This window comes from Manis javanica, chromosome 7, assembly GCF_040802235.1.
Source record: "Manis javanica isolate MJ-LG chromosome 7, MJ_LKY, whole genome shotgun sequence".
NCBI classification, from domain to species: Eukaryota; Metazoa; Chordata; class Mammalia; order Pholidota; family Manidae; genus Manis; species Manis javanica.
Genome location: NC_133162.1, coordinates 66,859,921 through 66,883,809, shown reverse-complemented (window position 1 = coordinate 66,883,809; position 23,889 = coordinate 66,859,921). Strand labels below are relative to the sequence as shown.

At 47.0% G+C, this 23,889-nt stretch overlaps 1 protein-coding gene across 10 annotated transcripts; it reads right to left on the bottom strand.

Annotated features, from left to right (window-relative positions):
* Nucleotides 1-20,286, bottom strand: PRXL2A (peroxiredoxin like 2A). Of its 10 annotated transcripts, none has more exons than XM_037002923.2 (7): nt 20,135-20,286; nt 17,708-17,829; nt 9,384-9,655; nt 7,545-7,636; nt 4,422-4,562; nt 3,640-3,804; nt 1-868 (listed from the first exon to the last, which is right to left on the bottom strand). In XM_037002923.2, the coding sequence occupies exons 3-7, from the start codon at nt 9,559-9,561 to the stop codon at nt 755-757; spliced, it is 690 nt and encodes a 229-aa protein (XP_036858818.2). In that variant the 5' UTR covers nt 9,562-9,655; nt 17,708-17,829; nt 20,135-20,286; the 3' UTR covers nt 1-754. The 10 variants fall into 10 exon arrangements, with proteins under 10 accessions (XP_036858818.2, XP_036858822.2, XP_073097191.1 ...); XM_037002927.2 differs by having other exon boundaries at nt 9,384-9,546; XM_073241090.1 differs by lacking the exon at nt 20,135-20,286 and adding an exon at nt 19,823-20,067.
* Between the last annotated feature and the right edge of the window lie 3,603 nt (nt 20,287-23,889).

Genomic DNA, 23,889 nt, shown 5'->3' with positions numbered 1-23,889 from the left:
TTATGGTAAATATTTTTATTGGTTTTATTAGAAAAACTTGTTTTACAGGCAATTTCTGATATATAATATTATTAGAGCCAGAGATGATCATTTCTTCTAGAAAAACAGACTTCTGAGATTAGAATGGAAGACAATAAAAAAAATTTCCCTTTATAATTTACTTTAATCAAGCCACCCAGAACATATCAATTCCTTTATGTATTACTTTAACATTATGTAACAAGCCATTAATAGAGAATACACAAGCCAAAAATCTTATAATATTTAAACAAAAATTTTTTAATTGAAGTAGAGTTGATACACAGTATTATATTGGTTTTGGATGTACAACATAATGATTCAGCAGTTATCTACATTACTAAATGCTCACAAAAAATCTCAATCTTCAAGTCAATCATCGACTTTCCTTAGATTTTTGAAGACATGAAAATAAAACTCATTTCAAATAAGAGCACTCAAAAACCTTATATATGTTTGTAGTGAGGTATAGCAATCAACTTCAAGCCTCACATTTTCCAGGTTTTAGCTGAAATAACCCTCACTAGTTCCTCACATCTTTATCAGTCTTGTTTGGGACCTGTTTTGCCTTATTGGGCTTAGACAGAGTACAGTATTAAAGTACATTAATGATCTATACTGAGAATATGGCCTAAGTGGTCTTCTAACTTCTTAGGGACACGAGTAGAAACATAACACATCCTGTGAACACAGATGTGTGCCTCTGGTTATCCCTGAGCTGGGCAGTTTCACACAATCATTTTGTCTCTGAGGCTGAAGTCTGTACTTTGATCTTCCTAGCAGCTTCCAGAACAGAAGTTGGGTTTACTTTGTCTCCAAATTCTTTTTCTCGGTGCTCAAGAAGAATGCCCTAAAAGGAAACAAGGGGGAGAGGAAGCCCTCAGTCTGAGTCATTTGTTCATGAGATAGACACTGAGCGGCAGCTATCAGACAAGCCCTGGGCTTGGGCAGCAAGGAGCAGCAATCTGGATCAGGTCTGGCTCTGCTCGAGGAGTTCCATCTTTAGGGGACTAGATCGAGGAAGGCTACACCACAGGGTTTGCTGTGTACAAGCAGCACTTTGGGAGCAGGAAGTAAGGAGCATTTAAATATAATAGGGTGACTAGAAAAACCTTACAGATGATAAAGCATGGAAGGCAATCAGGATGGCAAGGCAATCAGGTAGAGGCAAGGTGCAAGAACATTCCAGGCAGAGAGAGCAATGGGCTGACACAGGAAAGCCTGAAGGTATAGAAGTGGGGCTCAGAGGTCAGACTTTGGCAGATGCATACTGACCATCTGAAAAGGGAGACCCTCTCTTTAGTTTTCCTAAGGAACTGGAGGCCACTCCCTTCTGATAACATGAAAGAAAATTCATCTACACCCAGGATACCCTAAAGAACATTAAAGTGGTAAAAATGATAAAATAATGTGTTTGAGATCAGCATCCAGGAATCCTTGCTAGAGTTCTTTGACCCTTAACAGCTGGGAACTCATCTTAAATAAAAATCTGTAAATACGTTCATTGTACCATTATTATAAAGACTGAAAGCTAAACAAACTGATGGTAACTACAGGGAAGCAAATCAGGAAATTATATTTGCATGCTCAGTAAAGCAGTATGTAGACATTAAAAACAATGAGAAAGAATATATAATGACATGGAGAAATGTTCATAGTACACTGTTAATTGGAAAAAGAACATCTAGTTTAGTAAGATAACACTTTTCAAAAAAAGCAAAATAAAAGGCCTCTTAGCTCCATTCTAATGGGTTGTTCATGATGGTTGAACTTACAGAACAGCTCTCCCCACCTTGATGCATTTTCAGATTTTCTGTGTTAAAAACACATTACTTCTTTAAAATAAGTGTGCTTTAAAGATTATGACAAAGGAAATCCCCACTAACTGGCAGCTGGCACAGCAGGACTGCACAAACTCTGCTCTCAAAAAATACAGCTACAAGCCCAGAAGCTCAGCCAGCCTGGTCAGCCTTCCACCAGGAAGGAAGGCAGGGGCTCTGGGGAGTACCAACAAAGCCAAACAACACACCCAGCAACACCAGGAGCGTGCCAGCCAGGCCTGGGGAGCCCGTGAGCACCAGGTGAGTCACTGCCAGGCAAGAGAAGGCTGGCAGGTGAGCTAAGCCCTGCCCTGGAGGCTGAGGCAAGGCAGAGATAGGAGAGGGAAGGAATCCCAGAGTGCCACAGCCAGAAGAGGCGGAGCCACCCTCTTAGGAATGGGCCTGCCCGAGAGCTAGGGCAACTGGAGGGGTCTCTGGGAACCACCCCTGTGGAGAGGCCATGGGCAGGGGAAGGGTAGGTCTGTGGGGCAGGTCAGATCAGAGCTCCTGAGTTTCATTTCCATGGTACTACTTACTAGCTGTGTATCTTCGGCTGAGCTATTTCATACCCTACATGTGGATGAGAATAAGAATACCCACATTCCAGATTGGTTGTGAGGAAGAGGACATGAGATCACGGATATGAGCACCTGGAACAAGGCAGGCGCTCAAGGGCAGCCATTATCACTAACACATTTTGATTTATTTACCAGAAAGTTAGTAAATAGGTTTATGTTAAATCAGATGACCATACAGGCAAGCAGTGTCCTAGGTTTACAAAGAATAGATTAGAAAATAAAGCTTAAAATTGAAGGATTTCTATTTCCACCAGCTCTTATTCCTTCCAAATTGGGAAAAGTATGCAATTATCGGTGTATAGTGAGCTACACCAGTGCAGTCAGCCCACCTCTTACAGATGAGGCCAAAGGTCAGGGTCAGGCCCAAGGCTGGCAGAGCAAGCCTAGAGGCCAGACCACTGGTCTTTAGGTCCTGCCAGGCCCTTGAGGCTGCATCCACATCCCACCTGCCTGCTCTGCATCTACCTGGCATCAGCTGGCACTGCCTTCCAGTGCCGTGAGTCACCACAGCTCCAGGCTGCCCGTCATTGGCTAAGGAGCAAAACCACTCACCTGCCTCTGGCCCACAGAGATCTCATCTCTCCACAGCTTCCCCTGGGTGCCCCATGCTAACTCTGGATCCCTACAGCCAGGGCCCAGAACAGCCTGTCTGCAGGGAAGTCTGTACCTCTCCAGGGAAGCCCTGACACCAAGACTCCCACAGGGAAAACACCATCTCCCCTGACATCTTCTCTGCTTTGCTCCCTAATTAGGCCTGCTTTTAATCCTTCTTTACTCTTCAGTTTTCCCTGCTGTCCCTCCTTGCTGGCCTAGAACATTACAATTCTTTTTTTTTACAATTCTTAATGGAATAAAAACCACGTTTTTGTTCAAGAAGAGAAAACAGCACTTGATGTCAGAAAACCGGGGTTTGGGCTTCAGTGGCACCCTGGTGGGCTGTGCTCCTCGGGGCCCTCACTCACCCCTTCTAAGTCCCTAGTTACTCGTGGGCAAAGCTCTCAGACTATCTCAGCATGTTGCTGTGATGAGCGGAGAGATTCATATGTGAGGTGCCAAGAAAGCAGATGTGTGATAAATGGTCATTTCCTTCCTCCCGCTTCCTGTGTTCCCTGGCTTTCTGGAAAGAAGGCTGGGAGACTCCAAGCAGGGCAAGTCAGCGCTCCCTAACGGTCTTGCACTCACAGACAGACACCCACAGACCTACAAGTGAACACAGAATTCACCTGCTTTCCTGATCCCACCACAAAAACTCCCCCAAGGATGAAGCCTTCGCCTTCCAGGTTTCCAGAGAAGCCTCCATTCCAGGCCCGGAAGAAGTTGTACCAGACACCCAGACGGACAAATCCCAGAAACATCATCTTCCGCCTTTGGGGACCATAGAACTTTTTCTGTAGGAAAAAGAAAGCCCCCTTGTGAATGGCCTGTATACCTGCCTTTCCCAAGGAGGAAAGGTTCCCAACAGGGTGTTTGTTCCCAGACAAGGCTCACAGCCTGGTGGTTCATGTGCCCACCCAGGAGCACCCTCTGCTGCCCGAGGAGTCGGAGCCCAGCCCAACCTCGGGAAAGAAATCTGCAGTTTCCAACGCTGACTCTAACCTCTTGCTAGAGACGCATAGGGTTCTTGCCCCTGACAGGGTGGTAACAGTCCTGCATTCCACAGAGGCAAGAGAAGGGGGAGAAATTTGGCTGCTATGAATTAAGGGATAGAGGCCTGTGCTGGGCCTCCACCTGCATGGTGGGGGAACCTGATGGGGTTTTAGCCATTTCCTAGGCTCCCCTTTCCAGGTCACATTACAGGAAGGGCCCAAGTAATAACTGAGAGATCAGCTTTTCAGTGTCCAGTCATGCTTGGTTCAGAGGGCTGGGAAAGTGCCTTCAAGTTCAGGGCAGCTGAAAGGGAGGCCAGCCCCCAGCTCCAGGCCAGACATACCCTGGGCCACCAGACTCTCCACACTTAGGCTCAATCCCCACCAGTCTGTCTGAGACAGGCTCACGGCACGTGTACCTTTTCATCCAGGAAAATTTCTCCTTTGAAATAAGGCTGGAAGTCCTCCACTTCAGTCCTAATCTGCTCCTTCACCACTGCATAGAGGGGGACACCCAGCTCGTCCAACTTGGGCTTCAGGGAGGACAGGTCCGCAGCCTCCTGCAGAAGACAGGGAAGTTCAGGGACACAAACTCTGTGGCTCTGCAGCTAACCAGCACCCTCTTCCTTACAGGCCCAGAGCATGGCTGGCCCTGACTGCAGAACAAGGGCCACAGAATGCCATAAACAAGTAAGGCCTGTGCAGCCCAGTATAAAACTGACCCAGGTGGGTACTAGGGCTCAGTATAGGGTGTTAGGTCCACCCCCAGCCACCACACTTCCCTCCGGTGTTATCTCCCAGTCCCTCCCCTGCCCTAGACAGAACTAGCACAAGGGCCTACGAAGCAGACAGCACACATGCCGTGTGAATAGCCAACTCTATACCTTTGCTCAGTTGGCTTCCCCACTACTGCAGTTACCTTCCCTCTTTATCCAGCTCCAGAAAGGCAGCCTGTTCTAAAAAGGTTCCCCCTGGCTAGTCCAGCCTGGAATAAAGCCATGATTCTCTGTGCATACCCAGTCTTTTCTGCTTGGTGACTTTTTCTTTACTGAGTCTGTGTGTTACTGCTAAGTTGAGCATTGTCATTTAAGTTCCCAAATGTGTCTCATGGTTAGAAACTATGTCTTCCATTTTGTTTGCCCCTTAGTGCCTAGCACACAGCCGTATATACAGAAGGTACTAGATACTGAAAAGACTTGAAGGTAAAGGTAGACAATGGGAAGAATGCAGCTGAGTTGACAAGTAGACATCCTGGCCTCTATGAACTCTGTTCTGAATGAATAAATGAAACTGCATGTGTCATGGTAAAGCTTTGATTTAAGAACAAATTCCTTTTTCAAATATGCTTTCGGAATTAAAGTAATTGCAGGAAATCCTTTCAAAATGTAGCCCGCTTACCTCCAATACAAATATGTTGCTGTATGATTGCAACTACATTATATTTTTCACTTATTTTCTAGGAAAAAAAGGAGGCTAATGAGGCAGAATTCATTACAATGCATTTATCAAGAGCTTCAGTGAGTGGCAAACTTTGCCCTTCATCAGAGAGGACTATAGGTGTCCTGTGGTCAAAGACCACCAATGTGTGAGATAAAAGGGCTTACTCACATCTCCTGGGCTTTCTGCTCTGGTGTGTCACCGTACAATATGGAAGCCCAGTCACATACCTCCTCCCTGGGCCACTCAAAATAATTCCGACTACCATCCAACCATCCTTTTAAGAACATGTTTCCACGAAATGCTCTGCCTGGCAGAGACCACAGCCCAGGAGGAGAGGGTGTAATTAGGGAGGGAAGCAGCTATTGGAACCTTGTGGGCTTAACTGGCCTTGACAAATCAGGCCCCAGCAAGCTTCCACATTAGTATTTGTAGACATCACAAATACTAAGATATCGAATCAAAAGCCCTAAGTTTAAGCTTCCACTCTGATGGTAGGCAGAATAAGATCCTCCAAGAATGTCCATATCCTAATCCCAGGAACCTGTATGTTTTGTTACATAGCACGAAGGAATTTGGGCTGATGAAATTTGGGTTGCCAATCAGCTGATCTTAAAGGAGAGTCTCTTGTACTATTTAGGTGGTCCCAAAGTAGAATCAAAAGGGTCCTTAAGTGTGGAAGAGGAAAGCAGAAGAGTCAGTGTCATAATGATACAATGTAAGAAAGACTTGGCCAGGCATTGCTGGCTTTAACTATGGAGGAAGGGGCCATGAGCCAAGGAATGTAGAGGACCTGTAGAAGCTAGAAGAGGCAAAGAAATTCTTTATCTCCCAGACCCTTCAGAAGGAATGCAGCCCTGCTGACACCTTGATTTTAGCCCGACAGACCCATTTCAGAATTCTGACCTCGAGATTGGTAAGCTAATAAATTTCTGTTATTTAAAGCCACTGAGTTTGTGATAATTTGTTACAGCAGCAAAAGGAAATTAATATACCTCATCAGAGCAGTGTTACTTTGTCACAAGCTCTGTACCTCAGTTTTTTCTGCTACAAGACAAGAATAGTAACAACAAGGTGTATTTTCCAGGGATATGTGAGGAACCAATGAAATAATAGGCAGAAAAGTCCCCTGAATGTAAGCTATAGTAAGGCATCATGTAATAGAGATAGAGTCTTTGCTAGGCCCACCACAGAAGCAGGGGAGAGATCTGCAAGGCTGAGAGGAAATACTTCAGGGTCAGGGAGGACAACCACAGGAATGACGACGACAGCTAGGTCAGGGCCAAGGCCCACTCGAGAAGCAGTATCTCAAGAGCAGGAGTACCGTCATTCCCAGTTTTTCCCCAGTAAGGCAGTGATTGCAGAACCTGGGTCTTCTGCCAGTGACTGTGACCACGGACAGGTCATGAAACTACTGTGGCCCTCGGTTTACCTATCTGTACAGCAACAAGACTGGAGCCTGCCATCCATGACAAGCTTCCTCATTTACTGAACAGACCATAATGGCTCCCTTTGAGGGGCCAACATGGAGGCCACCTATTCAGTAAGCCCCAATTTTCACCAAACTCTCATGCCAGCTGCCCCTCACTATCAGACGACTGGAATCCCACTGAGCTACCCCATGCCATGTCACCAGAGACTCCAGGTGGCCCCCAAGAGAAGGCAGACAGGCAGGTTCATTCCACAAGTGCAGCCCTGTGCTTCCCACCATGTGCTGCAGCTGCACTGCAGGTGAGGGCTGGCCTACTATACCAGTGACGATCAGACGCCTCATTTCAAAAAGCAAATCCCTGTGCTGGGCATCACAACATGGAAGTGGACCTGGTCCCTGTCCTTCACTAAGTGGGCAGATAGTCTAGGACACTGACTGTACGATCAGAATCAAAGGCCTTCGGACTATCAAAAGAAAGTCAAGTGTGTTGCTCACAACAGGACATGGTAAGTTTTCAAATGAACACAAAGAGAGAGTAAGTTAATCTACAGCAAATAAGAGGGCCAGTGTTGATCAAAGGCTAATGTGGGCCTTCCAGGTCCTTAGTCTTTGCTGGAAATGCACTGACCCCCACTTGCTAGGATCCTTTGAACAGATTCTCAAATGCACTCACCTCTCGACATAGGAAACAGCCTGGCCTCCGCACAGCCATAATCACAGCCCCACTCTTTTCCCAGAGCTTCTTTGCTTTGAAAGTCCTTGGTTCTGGGGAGAAGAAAAGGGAATTCAGCCCAGGCTAGCCCAGCTCAGCCGTGAGGCAGCCCCATAAATGGTGCCAGGGCTAGCAGAGGACCCAAACAGGCATTTCACCCATGGGAAAAAGCAGACAGGAAACACAGACCAGGAATATCCACCCTTCAGAGGAAACTTAATATAATCTAAGGCTCCTACTATACACCCCAAAGGCCTAACTCCTATAAAAAGCTATTTGCAAGTTTAAACATCCCAAATTGGAATACTCTTGGAAAAGTGGCGATTTCCTTTGCTGGTATTTATGAACACTGTAACAATCCTTTAGGGCAGACACATGGCCAAAACCTGAAAGAGATCTTGTTCTTCAGCCAAGAAAACCTAAATTCTTTAAAAAGCATTTAAAGGATTAAGTCAACAGGGATTTAAAAAGTAATTTTTTAAACCTAAACGCATTGACTGCAATATTATCCATAGGGGAGCATAGAGGATGCCCAAGAAGGAGATGCTGTGGGTAGTACAGTGCGTAGCTCAAGCCCAGCCCCACAGTCATACTGGTCATACTGAGTCTGCCTCTAGCTGTATGACCATGGGCACACTAAGTCTCCTCTCTGAGCCTCAGTTTCCTTATCTGCAAATGCAGGCATCTAGCAGCTCCACTTTGGGCTGCAGGCAGTATTAAAAGATAGCTATAAAAGTGATCACCACAGTGTCTAGTTATACAGTTAGTGGGGTTCAGTAACTATGAAGCCTTCTTATTCTAGCATCTCAGAGGAATCCATGTCACTACGGGGTGTTATGTGAAAAGAAGTCAGGGGAGCTGTAATCAAATGAGACTGGGAAACTGGGTAGAACACAACACAACAGACTCTCTCTGCAGACTTCTTAGTCTCTTAGTAAGGTGCCCTACATCATAAATCTGCAGGCACAGTTCCTACCTTCCCGTGACAAGCTTCCTCACTTACTGAACAGACACCTTGAGACCACCCCATCAGTGAGCTCTAACTTTCACCAAACTCTCATGCCAGCTGCCGCCCATCAGCAGGATTGGAATCCCACCGATCTACTCCAGTGCCCAGAGCACACAGTGAGGCAGCAGGGCTACCCCATGCCATGTCACCAGGGACTCCAGGCAGCCCCCAACAGGAGGCAGACAGGCAGGTCCATTCCACAAATGCGGCCCTGTGCTTCCCACCATGTGCTGCTGCTGCACCACAGGTGAGGGCTGGCCCACTATACCAATGCCAATCAGATGCCTCATTTCAATAAGCAAATCCCTAGGCTGGGCATCGCAACATGGAAGTCCGTACAGCGTTTCCCAGACTTACTTGACTCAGGAACTCCTTTTTTATGAAGATCTAGGAGTCTGGAATCCCTCAGAATACACTCTGGAGGGTGAGTTCAGTAAAGAGTGGTATAATATTAACTAAATATTATGGACCACTTTTCATTATAGTTAGACAACAATAGAAAGTGAAAAATCTTTTGTTAAGAAAAAGCTAAAATGTAAAATATGTACATGAAGATCACAGCTACATATTATTATGTGTACACCAGAAAGGAATGTGCTAAAAATTAAATGATTATTGTGTTAGGGTAATAGAATTATCAGTAATTTAAATGTGTTATTACGTTTTTCCTTATGCTGCTATAGTGCCTTTTCAATAAAAAAAAAAAAGAGCTATCTCAGAAAGAAAAAAATTAGTAAGCCTGTGTCCCAGCACCTTGGAAAAGTACTGAGGCCAGTGGGGTCACTGCTTACCCTTCTCCAGAGTTTTCAGGTCTATATCCTCCAGATACTCCAGCGTTGCTTTCTGGGTCTTGGACAGAAATACGTCTGTGTTGGCCAGGAGCAGTGCCAAGGCAGCAGCCCCCAGAGCCCCCGCACCAATGGACCACATCCCCATGGTGAAGAAACTTGTATCCTGGAGGAAAGACATGTCTGGAGACTGAGAGGAGGAAGATGTTACTGCTCCTACGATAGCTGGAATCTGATCTCCGTGCAAGGCTCTGGCTGGGCAGCCAACCGGGAGGCTAGAGGCAAGGGGAGGGGGAACACTGGCGTCAGAGATAGGACTGGACAGGGCTGCTGAGCACAGGCCGAAATGAAGAGCCTGGGGACACACAGACAGAAGAAGTTCCCGCTCCCAGAAGCCCAGGCGCTCACCAGCAAGTCAGGAGCAATGATAGAGGAATGACAGCCCTCCTAGACACTGCTCTTGTTCTTCGCTCTCCCCTGCCCAAGGTGTTAGCCTCCCAGCTCTGTGGTGCTGTTCCCACTGTGTCCCCTGGCGGCAGACTCCTGTCTACTCCCTCATTCCCCTGCTTGACAATGCCTGCTTTTTCTTCTCAGTCCAGGAGTCTCAGCTATCATCTCCCTGGGAAGGGGCAGCTTTCTCGTCTGGGATCAGAGGATACTTCAAACATCAAGCACACTGTTCTGTTACCCTATCCTTCCTTTTCAGTTTGTGAATCCCTCAGACACAGGCCATAACCTATTCATCCAGTCCTGGGGCAGTGCCCAGCAGGGCCTCACTCATGGTAGGTAGGCCATCTCAGTGCATTTCTCCTAATCAAGAACAGCTTCATTTTTTACTTACACAAATAAAACAGGCTCATGGTAAAAACAAAACAAAAACCATAAAGCAATACATAAAAACATAGTTGACAAGAAAACAAATATCCTCTGAACATCTGCCACCTATTAAACTGTTTAGTTTGATAGACATGGCCACTATTAAACACCAGTGTTGAAGATGACATTTTTACCCTGTGGACAGAATACACAGATGTCTGCCGAGAATAGAAGTTGAGTTTGAAAGAGTAGCTTTATGTAAAGAAGAGCAGGTGCTGGGCGTCTGTTTCAGAGGGACTGAGCAGAAGATGTCTGCATCGGGCAGGGGCTCTGCCATTGCAAGGGAGTTCCAGGCTGGTCCTCTGGAACCCCAGCTGTGTTCCCAGCTCATATTGGGTACCTCACTAAGGGAGGAAGTCTTGTACTTCTGGATGGGAGCTCTTGGAAGCAGCCCACCCCTTTAACAGCAGTAGGTACCCCACCCCATCTAGCCTTCCTTCTGACAACCACTTACAGTACCTGTCTTTCCATTCCATTTGGCTCTCTCACCATCCTGAAATCTGACTTATACTGGGGCCTTCCTATCTTAAGTACCAGCACGATTCTGTGGGCTAAGATCATTGGGTATAGATCCAGAGTACACGTATGTGTGGCCCACCTGACCAGATGTACCTCTCCCCTGCAGGACCTGGATACAGAGAGGATTTCTCCAACAGATTAAGCAAAGGCTGGGCATGTGCTGCCACTGCCAAGGGAGAGGCTGTAAGGGACCTACTGCGGGCCCATGAAGTAGGGGTCAGGCATAACTTGGTAGAGATGACTTTGGGAAGAGAAGCGCAAGTCAGACCAGTGTTGAGGCCAGCCTAGGACGTTCAAATTTGAGTTAAAAAGTAGAAGGGAACTTCCAGGAAGGGGGGTATGGGAGTGTGGGGTATGAATGACAGTGAAAACAGCACTGAAGAGGAATTTGGCACCTGTAGACTGGGGAAGAGGAAAAGAAGGGGTGGCTGGTGTGTATGTTGAGGGAAGGTATCTCTGATGTAAGGGACTGGGAGAGAGAGGAGGTTTTCTATCACCTCACTACTCAAAACATGCTCTCGTGGACTGGCAGCTTTGATGCCACAGAAATGCAGCATCTCAAGCTTACCTCGGGACTAAGGCATCATGAACTGAACTTTAATCAGATCAGGCAGGCAATTCATACACATTAAAGTCTGAGACTTATTGTCTAACAACAAAGAATTTGGGATTTTGCACTTGGTTGGCCATTAGTCACAGATTAAGTACAACCAAGAGGGCAGATCGGCCTTGGAGTGCTGGGCCTTCTAGCTGGTCCCTCGGCACATCGTGGGAGGTCAGTGGTGGTGACAGCAGGAGTTAAAGATGTGAACACGTCTCCACTCCTCTGTCTGGAATGTCCTACGCTGTTTGTTCTGTTCTTTAAGACTCATATGCCTCTTCAAGAAGTCTTGCTGGAGGCTCTGCCTACCCGTGCTCCCACCTCCAAGAGGCTTATTCACTCCATCTTGGTACTGAGCCCAAATTGCATCCACCATCCTTCTGATGTGCCTGACACAAGATCTGGACAGATCTGCCAGTTTTCTCTCCTTTGACTGTGTTCTTCAGTTTCTCTCTGAATCTCCTGTGCCTGACACAGTGCCTGTTCCCTAACAGAGCAGGCTTTCCATAACTGTGTTGAATGAATTCCATAGGACTGAATGATGATGAAGATGACAGTTTACAGAGGACCAAGGTTCTCAGGCCAAGCAGACAAGAACCTTCCATAGGCTGGCTTCCAGTTCTTTTATATGGCATAGTTACACATTTCTGGATTACAGTTCACAGATCAGGAGGAAAAGCACAGCTCTCACCCGCCTGCTATACACAGATTTCTCAGGGTCTGGAACAGTTTTTGTACCTTTATACACTTCTAAAACATCCCTGGATTTCTGACATATGTGTATGATTCAGGAGCACATGGTGTGGTCTCTGATCACAGATCTGATAACATTTCTGCATCAGCATGCAAAGGCCAGCTTACATCTCCCTACAGAAGGACTTGCTTCAACTCCTGGAACACAGCAATGCATTTCAGAAGTCCAGGGACCCTTGCAGTCAGCCCCACATCCTTCCCACATACCACTGCTGTTCTTAGAGGCCAACAGTCTCCATCTCCCCAAAGCCCATCAATAGTCATTTAGCTTGTTTGCTCACAAATACAAAGGAATTGATCAGACTCAACTACACTGAATATTTATTTCCAAACATTTATTCAGCACTGGCCTGTTCAAAAAATGGCAATTTGGGAGGACATAAAACTAAAGGATATACAGTCCTCAAGGAGATTGATTAATAGAGGCCTAGAACACAGATAACAGAAATTCAAGTGGGAAGGTGAGGCAGCCTGGGCAAGGTGTGAACATAGGGCTATTGTAGTGCAGGGATGAGAGCCAGTTACATCTGGTCAGGGTGGCCACAGAAGTACCCAGAAGAAAGTGGCTTTGGAGTCATTGTAGGACTCATGGGGGCAGGATGGTAGAGTCAGCCAGGGCTGGGCTGAATAAGCCTGGGAAACAGCAGGCTGGCTGGGGGCAAATGTCAATGCTTAAGATACTCTGAGAATGCAAACTTCCATGCTGCAAAGGCTCCCGACTCTAACTCAAGTTCAAGAGCTGGAGTATAAGATGTGGGCTTCAAAACCTCCCAAAGGGTTGTTTACCACCCACCTCCACCTCCATGTGGGCAGAAAAGCACCCCTCTGGGGAGCATGGGCCTCATCCTCAGGCCATGTAGCACTAACATGTGAGAGCAGTATTAGCACTAGAGGTGAGAGACAGACTTCTCCATGAGCATATGCTCCCAGTGGGTCTCTGGTAGCTGGTGCTTCTGCCACTGGAAAGAAGTGAAAATTGGCTATGGAAACACCTAGAGAGGTAGGTACAGTCCCTCAGCCAAGGCTACAAAGCTCCTGAGCTACACAGCAATTCCCATCCTGGTGTGTCCTGGAGCATGTACTGCTACAACATGCTGCACAGCGAGAGCTGACTCTTGATCGTGAATCACTGCTATTCCCATGCACAAAACAGGGGTGAGGGGAGAGGGAGCCTTAATATATAAATGGAACAATTTCCATGTGGGCCTCTAAGGCTACTAAGTGGAGAGACAGGGAGCCCAGTAAACTGGCATTTCTTAGTGTCACTTGACAGGCATGGCCTAATTTCACTCAGTCAGCAGTCATAATGTAGCTATTCCCGTCTTGTGGCTGATGACACTGAAGTTCAGAGAAGTTGGTACCATCTCCAGAGTCACAGAGCCAGCAGGCAACAATACTGCTACCCGGAAACCTGATTACTAGAACTCCAAAGCATATGCGCATCCCACGTCACACCTCGCCTGCCCACATATTCATTTGTGTGTTTAAATTCCAAAATGAGGAGATCAAGAGGGATGGCCCCCTTTGTCTTACAGAGAATTTTTAAAGATCGACTTACTTGTTCAGTCATCAAATACAGTCAACCCATGTTTACTCTCAAGGAAATTTACCATATGACAGATGTCCCTTCTCTTTCCTCCCGTTTCTATCCCCTTCCGTTAAGGATAGGGTCATTTTCTCTGAAAGATAACAGCAAGGTTGTTTACAAAAGAGCCACCCCACCTCCCACAGCTGTGGTATTCAGTTCCCCACTGTGGGACTTATCTGATCGGGTAGTCTCCCACAGAAGGTGAAGCATGATAAAACCACAAGCAGCAGCTGTGGCAGCTCAGAGTGGCAGCTCTCTATGGGACGAGCATGGCGGTATGGGGAGGAGGCCCAGCTGGGCTCCCCTGCCAGGCAGGGTTCATCTTTCCCCTGGCCTCATTTTCCTCCAACTTCAAAAGGAGGGGGCTGGACAGGTGAACACAAAGGCTTCTAAAGCAAACCCGTGACACTGTGTGAGTCTATCAGAAACTGCTCACTTTGGAGTCTGTATTCTTGGTTCCTCATCCTAACTCGACCCAGTCCTCCTTCACTTCAATTTCCAGAGTGTTTCTTCCCTGTAGTCTGGAGCTTCACAAAGCACCTCCCTCCCCCACCATGGTCCTTCAGTACCCAACCTCAGGTAGTTCAAACCTGGGAACGGGGCACTCACCATCCACAGCGTCCACACCTCTGCTTCTGCTGACAAAGAGGCTGACCCAGCCGGAGAGCAGGCGGGAAACAGGCGGCAGGGGAGGGCTGGAGGCGGGGCTCCAGAGTTCTGCCAATGGCCCTAAGCTCGCTCACTCCACAGGCAGGATCAGCCACCCTGGGGCAACTTCAGCTGCCAATAGTCAATCTCCAGAAAATCAAAATGGACAGCTGCCAAGGCCCCCTAGCCCTTCAAAGTGTTGAGCAAAGTTTGAGTCATTTGCAGTCATGCAGATTATAACATTTATCAAGTGCCAAGAGACTCCTTCTCTGCTGCCTGGTGCAGGCTAATGAAGCGAAAGCCCTTACCACCACCCACGTGGCACACTGACTGAATTCAAAGTAAGATGTCCCTTCTCCTGGACCCTTATGCAGACTGCTCCCATGCTCCATTCTTCACTCTGTATCAGGGAAGTCAGCTGCTGTCTATTCTTCATCTTCCTTTACCTTCCCTTCTTCTTTTCTGCCAATTAAGTGGTTCCTCTCAACCCACACTAGGTTTCTGAGCAACCTCACTTGCTTCCAGTGCTTCACCCATCACCTTGTGTTAAAAACAAAATTCAACCAAAAAATTTGAAAATCTAATTCGTTTTATAAAGCAATTCATGAACTGGGAAGCTTCCCCTCTAGCAGGTAGAGAGATGCTCAGAGGGGTTGTACAAATGGAATGTTTTTATAGACAGGAGGGTAGGGCAAAACGTAATTAGCAAAAGAAAAGAGGGATTGTTTCAGGCAGTCACCCTCCCTTATAAGAGCAGGGGTCTTATGTGAATGACCTCACTAGTGACTGGGAAATTAGAGACTGATTGGCTTAAGGTTCCACTCCTGGGAGAGGTTGAAAGTGCATTGTTAAGTAAGGCATTAAGTCCAGGTTTGGTGACTTGGCCTGGGAGAAGTCGGGCTGGTGTTTTTCTTTGTAACAACTGGTATTGACTTTCAGGTTCCTACTGCTGTTCCTGACTCAAAAGTTTCCATTGGGGGTTCTGTAGGTCATCTCTGTTGCGCCATGTCTACATGTTGCCAGTCAGGAAATCCTTCCATCCTTTAAAATGTATTTGCTCTTCATCCTCTTCCCAACCTCACTGCTGCTGTCCAAGGCCAGGCCCCCAGTACTTTGTACCTGGCCTAGTTCAGTATTCACAGGACAGAACTTGGCTCAGCTCTAATCAGGTCCTCCACAGTTTATTCTCTATGCTGTAGCCAGGGCAACTGTCACACACCCCGACCTAATCACATCCTTCCCTTACTTTGAGACTCTAACAACGAACTCCTTGGGGCCTTTCACAGCTTAGCTTTGAACCTGGACATACATTTCTTCATTTGCTTAGGCTTCTCCCTCCATAGGCTTTCCCTCTGCAGTCACTCTACATGCTGCATAACCTTGGAAGAATCATTAACCTTGTCTTGTCCTTTGTCCTCTTCCCTGAAGCTGGTTACAGGGTAGGGGACATGTTGGTTGATAACATCTGTGTTGCAGAGCTGATACCAGAGTGGAGTCAAAATGAACCATACCAAAACCCCCTAGGCAGTGACAGGAAAGTGGGAATGGTGCATAATTCCAAGAAGTTTCAAGGTTCCTCCAGTTTCTGCCCTTACATACCTTTGCCAATAGTATATAAACTATCCCTGAGGATTGGTGAGGCCGATTTGGGAAAGTTCTCCCATCTTTTCACTGGGCTGCCCTTCTGATAATAAAGCTTTCTCTGCTTCAAACCCAGTAACTAAGATTGTTTCCTTTACCCAGAATGCCCTCGTACCCTTGCCAACTAGGTAAAGGCCCAGCACAAATAACACTTTCTCTCCAAAGCCTTTCTTGAAAGCTCCCCACCTCTGATTATATAGAGTGCATGTGTGTGTGAACACATGCCTTTGCACACTGCACAAGCAAACAGACTTGGTGTGTCTTATTTCCATGTCTACACAATATGGTGGAGCAATCTGAGGGCAGGGGCTGTTGCCTTATTCATTTGTGCATCCCTAGCACTTAATGCCTGGTTATTAGCAGGCATTACATAGCTAATGAAATGATCTGAATTTTACCCTCAACTTCACAATGAGGCAGAGTTGAACTAAACTGTAATTCTGGGCAGGCTGGCTTGACCTTAAAGAAAACATTCAAGCCTGGGGTTTAGGTGACCTTAGGTTGGGTCCTAGGTTCCACTGCTCATTGGCAGAGTGATCTGACATAAGCTGTGAAGACATTCTGGGCTTGGGTCTCCTCTTCTGTACAGAAGAAGGAACTATAAAATCTATAGGTTGTCTCAGTTCTGACATACAAAGACTCTAATGCACTACATGATTGCAACTCCAGGGTTCTCCTGTCCAGAAAGCCACAGGGCACCTGCTACTACTGCTCTCCTGCTGGGTGTTCACATTCCACTCCAGCTTCCCCAGGCCTAATTCCAGCTCATTCAAGGAGCTGCCTCTGGGCAGGAACTGATAAAGTCTTAATGAAACAAAGTATCAGAGCTGGGTGGGTTAATTCATGCCTGAAACAAGTAGGGACAGCATCATATTCTAAACACTGAGGGTATACCTGCTCAGCCTCACCCAGGGAATCCTCCCTCCTCAGAATGAGCTGGCCTGAGGCAGAGACAGGCCAGAAGGAAGAAAGGGAGCTGAGGGAGACAAGAAGTCTCAGACTTGGAGTGCACTTGGGCCTCCTGGCTAGGGCCCTCAGTGAACGAGGCTGGAAAGAATGCTTTATCTTTCTTCATTCCTGTCCTCCATCCCCTCTCCTTCCCTCCAAGCTCTAATTCAGCCCCTCCTTCACTGAGTAAATGAGGAAACTAAGGCCAAAGAGAAGGGGCTAGCTAGCCTAAGGTCACATGGGGGAAGTTGGTCAGTAACTGATGAGGAACTGGGTCTTCCAACTCCCAATCCATGATTATTTATTCTGCCTCCAACACTTCTGCAGAGGCTGGGAAAAAGTGTGTGATGTGTGTTGGTGTGGCTAGTGAGGGGGAAGGGGAGGAGGGAGAGACAAGGCTCACAGAAGGTGGGGTCCAGCTGAAATCTCCTGGCCTGAAGGCTTGAACGCAAAACTGCTCCTGAACAGGCATGGGATAACTGGTGGCTAGAGAGCACTAGCCTTTCCCAGACCCAGTGCTTTGCAAGCAGTTTATAATCCAAAGCCAAATGTTGCCCATTCTCATCTGAGAGCCCATTCTGCACCTTTCTTCCCCACAGTAACAAGGCCCTGCCACTTCTAAGTGATAAAGAGACAGGCTTGAAAATGCCAGTTTAGCAGCTGGGAAACACAGGCACCCAGGGCCTCATGGGCAATAGGGGATGTGCTCCCCCCTCCTCCTGTTGTCAAGTATCACTGAAACTAGCCACTTACAATGAGCTCTCATCTTCTTGCCTCAGTCTTCAACTCCTCCTCTGTGCCTTGGGGTGACTGTCTGACTACCTCTGGCCCAGCTGTTCTCTCAGATGTCAGATTCAGAAAGTTCTGAACAGATGCTGCAAGCAGAACAAGAGGACATAATCAACTACTGGGAAACTGAGACACTGACAAGGGTGAGGAATTTGCCATCTGGGCAAAGTCCTTTCCTCTGAACAGGAAATCAAATCAGTGATCAACGCTCTATAGCCCCCCTAATTATCTGACCATTTCTTGCTCTGCTCTCTCTTGCTTGCACACCTGTGTGGACAGTGTGGATGGGTGACCAGGGTGAAATCACAAAAGACACAAAAATCCTGCGTTTTTACACTTTAACTCGGAAGTCACGTTGTCCCTCTGATTCTCTTAAAAATAAGGGCACTTTAAGGGGTTGTCAGGAATAATATATAAGAGCAAAGTGAAACACTGCAAAGCACTAAGAATTTCTTCCTCTTTGGCAAGTTCAAATTTACTCATTCTCCTATGAGGGCAGGACATCTGAAGAACACGAAACAGCAAACAACTTTTCCAGCTGTGTCACCACACATGGGTCACTGCAGGCCTGCCTCCTGGGTGAAGTTGTAGGTCTGGAGGGAACCCTGGCTTATCTCATCTCAAGCCCCCTCTGGCCTAACTATCCACCCCACAGTGCACATTCCATGCTGCCCCTTTTGCATCCCTCCCACACCACCTTCTGCACCAACAGCGCAAGAGAAGGCAAAGGGCAAACTGCCCGGTTGTACTCTCCGTGTGCCAGAGGCCACTGAGCTCAGAGGTAAGGCTGGTAACCTCACAGTGCCTCGGACAAGACCTGCCACACAGGACTCAGCAGAGGGAGACAGGGGAGTCTCTCTGCTCAACATTTCACCAAGTGGCAAGTACCCAGCTGGCAGGAGAGCTGCCTTATTTCTGCGATACTGGCAGAGTCTGGGGCTTCAAGCCCCAGATTTCCAGTCCTAACCAAATTAGCCCAGCATCATTTAAGTGCCATGAGGTGATAAGGTAACCCTTAGGAACAATGCTTAAGATTGCAACTAAATGGCATGCCCTTATAAAGAAGGACAAGATGAGAAGAGCCATACCAAGAATACCTAAGGTCTAATTCAAACTCCTACAAGTTGTGAGAACCTGCACAAAGCACTGTTTTTGCATTAGTAAAACGGAAATGAATCCTGAATTCCCTTCTAGAGTTGTAAAAATCAAAGGATAAAATGTATTGGTGTGCTTTGTAAGCAACATGACAAAGAGTGACATAAACATGAGGTATAATTCTTACTCATTTCTAGATTAGTCAATTATTGCCCCCAAAATGTTGTTTGTACACGAAATGGAGTGTTTCTGATGAGTGGGTATGTTCCAAGGAGTCAGGATTGGTATTTTGAATCCCAATTCTGTTTCCGTGACTGGGCTGGAGCAGGAGCATCGAAGTTGGCTCCTGGACAATGCTTTTCAAAATGCATCTTAAGTAATTATTTTCTTCTTTTAATCATCTGCCAAACTCAAAGGAAAATATATTAAAATAAAACAAACAAAAACTAAATTGAGTTCCAGGTAAGTGGGCTATGGAAACAGCTGGTGTGGTTAAGAAAATGAAGTCCAGAGTCAGCTGGGTCTGAGCCCCCCAGTCCGGCTTCTGGACTCCCTTGGTGTGGGGCCTCCCCACAGCCCTTAACAGCCTGGGCCTTAACCACCACCACCATCTCCTTCAGCTTCCTGTGCCTGCAACACCTAGAAGCTAGGCTGTCCAATGGGAGCCTTGTCTGTCTCATTCTCGGACTTTAGCACAGTGTTTTAAGATGTACACTTTGTCTCTTACTAGTTTTGTCAGGAATTTATAACCTTTACGGAAGAATGGGAAACAGGTACCTCTGCGATTCTGAAGAAATTGTGACCCCATAAAACACGACCCTATGCAAGCACAAACCAAGAACCACTAGGTCCATCAGCCTCTGCCAGCTCGCCTCTAGCTGTTCTGCCCGCCACCCCTGAACAGCCCCCATAACCCACCGAAGGTTTGCCCCAGCGCAACCGGCGAGCCAGGGCAGAGCCCTTTTCTCAGTTCTTTGTACCCACAATGCAGGCAGGTGCCATTAGCCTCACTCAAAGACTTGGGGCAGGGAAGACAGGGGTTCTTCGCCAAATCAGCGCCGCGCCAATCCCGAATCCGGGTCTTCTGACCCCAAACGCGGTTTTCCACTGACCGCGGCGCGCTGGGGCCGGGAAAGGGCGCCGCCGGGCAGGGGGAGTGTCCCGAGCGTGGCGGCCGACTCAGGCCCCGCGGGCTCGGAAAGAACTTCACGCCACCTCTGGACCTCTGGCGGAAATAATTAACCCGGCATCTTATCTACTCGCGCCCAGCCGCCCAGGCCTCGCCTGTTTCCTCACCTGCGCCGCGGCGGAGCCCGCCTTCGCGGACGTCACGTGCCTCGCAGGGCCGTGAGTGCTGCACGCACCGCTCGCGTTCCCCTCCCGCCCACCTCCTCTCTCGCACGGAGCTGAGGCGCGAGCTGACAAATCATTCCCACGCCCCAAGGGGATCTAGCTGAACCCCGCGCCTGCGCAGATTCGCGCCGGCGCCGCTGTGCCGCTCCCATGTGACCCGACCCGCCCCCGCTCCAGGAGGAACTCCGCTCCACCTTAGCTCCGAGAGCCCCGCCTCCAGTGGGAGGGGCTCCGGCTCCGACCCGGCCTCTGCACGCTTTGGCGCTGCGGGCCGCGAGAAGCACGCCTGAGAAGCTGTGCAGCTGTCTTGCTGTCCCTCCTTACGGCAGTCTAGCTTTGTTCAGTCCTTCGCGAGTGGTGACCCTAGACCGCTGACTCATTTGTTAGGGGCACTGCCTGGAGCAAAAGGAAGCTCTGCCTTAATTGGGTCTGGAAGCACCTGTCCTGTAGCTGAGGGCTGTAACCTTTCAGTCCTCAGAGATCTTTTGAGCCTTTTTTTTTAAATAGCTTTTTCCCTCTATTTTTGACATAAGGATGGGGAATCTTTAGAACCGACGCGTTCTGATGAGCATCCCTTTAAACTGTAGGGACACGCTCAGAATTGCTAGCCTCTGTCCCCATCCCTCATTATCCTTCTCCCCAAAATGCTGGCCACTGGGCAGAGGATGGCAAGTGGTGGCCTGGAGCACTGGCTAGTGAGATGTTGCCTGACTCGTCTCAGACTCTGAGCAGCCTCCTAGTTTGGCTCACATGAGTTTACCATTCATGCACCCATTCTCTTCCTCCTCATGTATTAAGTGTTCACACTACTTTATAAAAGTAGGTGATTGTGAGGACATTATTTCAGAGACAGGAAGAACTGATACATAATCCACCACTGAAAATATCACTGGGATAATGGGGTGATCAGTCACAGGGCCATGTGCAATGAAATGGCAAAGCGGGGCTGACACTCTGGTCAGAGGTGGCCTTCTGTCCACAATGGCTTCTCTCCACATCATCTGCCTGGGAAACGCCTACTATTGTCCAAAGTCCAAAGGCTTCCTGAGTTACCTCCCTGACCTCCAACTCAGACTCATTGCCTTAAACTCACGGGCACTATAGAGTCTATTCAAGAGGTCTCTCCTCAAGCACACTATGAGTTCCTTTTCTTAACCTCTGGGACCCCAGAGCCTGGCCCAGGGACAGCACCAAGACATAATTAAAAAGTGTTCTGAAAGAGAAGGTATTTCTAGATTGGGGGGTGAAAGAGGTCAGTTTGAATGATCTAGCAGGCTTTTTGCAGGTGAAGGTATTTGATTTGAAGGCCTGAAAATAACTGGTATAATTTGGTTCAAGGTGGGTATAGTCATAAGAAGGCAATTAATCCCTAGAGGGACTTTCTCACCCCTGCCTCATTCATTTTACCCCATGAAGCATAGGCTTATGCTCTCCATCCTGAAATTGTTTGTTTGGTCAACAGTTGGAAAGTTTCAGGGAAGACAGGCCACTTAGAACAAAGCAGGAAGCCATTTGCTTTGGGTATGAATCCCCAGAGACGGACCATTAATGACGGAACGATTCAGGGGTCAGGAATAGCATAATCCTGGAGAGGGAAGCTCCCTGAGGTTTCATCTGTGATATAATCACCAAATGCAGAAAACCATGATATATTTACACTTCTATAACATTCCAAAGCTCTGGACTTCAAAAGCCAGGCTAGAGTTGATAGCTAATTAACACACCCCTCACACTCCACACTCCCAATTTGTCCAAGAGGGCACAGGCTGAACTCATTAGAAGGCAGTCATTGGGCCAGAAAAATAAGTTATGGGCAAGTAGGCACAGGAAAACTTACAAAGCTCAAGGATTAAAAACAAAACATCACTCTGCCAAGTTTTAAAGAGAAAAACTCCTAATGTTGTAAAAACCATGCAATAACCTAGATTTTGAATTTAACGGGGTAAAAATTAAGGTTGACTAGGTGCTTTGTGACAACTTAGACATGTTACCCTCTTGACAGAGGCTAGGAAACTGTTCTGTCCTTTACAAATCCCATAGAGCAGGCAGAAAACATTGCCTGCAGGAGACAAATGTGGGTAAAGACTCGTGATCCTTTCAGCATCATGCCACCTCGTAGACTCAGCCAGCTTCCTCTGCTTGCTCAGCAGTGATTCATGCCAGCAGTGTAACACGATTTTTAAGCAGATAGTCCTGCAGTGTATCTAGGCCCAGTGGGAACACTTTGAGAAGCAGCTAGCATCAAGGTGAAAATAAATTTAAAGTGTATGCTTGGTTTCATTGTCTCAGCCCTCAATTCCCATTTTGTGAATCCATGGAAGTCAGATCAATATCTAGAAATGTGTATGAACCACAAAAAGAGATGTGTACAGATCAGCTCCAAGTATCTTTCTACTTGCCAATATCCCTGAATGCCATTCTCTTATTTTTTTACAAGTATAAAAAGATATTTTACTTCCACAGTGCACCTCACAGCAAAGCCTTTAGGATCTTTCTGGAGCCTTCAATAGACAGGATCATGGTTCACCAGGTCAGTCAGTGGCTGATGGGCGGCTGGATGGTGTGTGATGGAGTCTCCAATCCATCCCCAGGATGGGGAAGTAGGGCTTCCCTGGAGTGTTCACCCCCATCATCAATCGCTCTATCCACTAACATTTACTGTTAAGCAGCTTTGCTCTGCAAGTAACAGAAAGCCCAACCCAACTGCCTTGAGGTGATCATGGGGTTCAATGTCATGCAATACAGGCTCTTTTGCTTCTCTGCTGTTATCCATTTTACTGGCTTCATGTTAAGGCTGGTTCCTCTTGTGGTGGCAGGATGGCTTTAAAGATCCTGCATGGGGAAGGGGCAGTTACACCAGCGAGCAAAAAAAAAGGCCAGAGCTTCACTCTGACTGGCCAATCACTGTGACCATGGTACTGTTGCACTCTGATTGGTCTAAGTCTGGTTTGGCTGCCATCTCATACATGATTCTGTGCATACTTAATGGAAAAAATAGACGTAAAATGGGTTTAAGTTTTTGTAAGATATCTTGGCATCCAAAGGCCAACCTTTTTCTTTTTTTGGAGTCATAGTCACTGATGTCTGCATTTGTCACATGATGTTATCCTTTGGTTATTAGGAACACTGGTAATGCAGCATTTCTGAAAGAGTGCTCCACTTTTGTCTTCTGCTTAAAGTCACAAAGAAGTTTTGATAAATAGATGTTTGACATCTTAATGATAGTCTTGCAAAACCTGAATTGATGACACCAACCTCTCATTACTTTGGAATTTCTTTTATCTCTTTCTAAAGACTTGGCAGATTTTCCATTGCATTATAATCCATGTGTCTTAGTAGCAAAACACAATAGCCTTCATTTTTTTTTTTTTGTGTGTGTGTGTGTGTGTGTGTTGGGGTGGGAAATAGCTTTCTTAGTTTTATAATCTTCTTGATTGTTGCTTTGCAAGAAAAATAGGAAAATGAAGTCATTTCTCTAATGAAAAAATTTCCTTTACTAATATCAAACTTATGTTCCACCTCTGTTTCCAAGAATTTCTGCATTCACAGTAACTTTTTCATTTCAGTGCCTAATCATAATGTAATCTTTTACATGATTTTTATACAACAATTAAACTCAACTCATGGAGTATGAACACTGTGCCCTTATAGCTGAATACAACTTAACTAATATTCAGTTCAAGTTTTATAAGGGAACA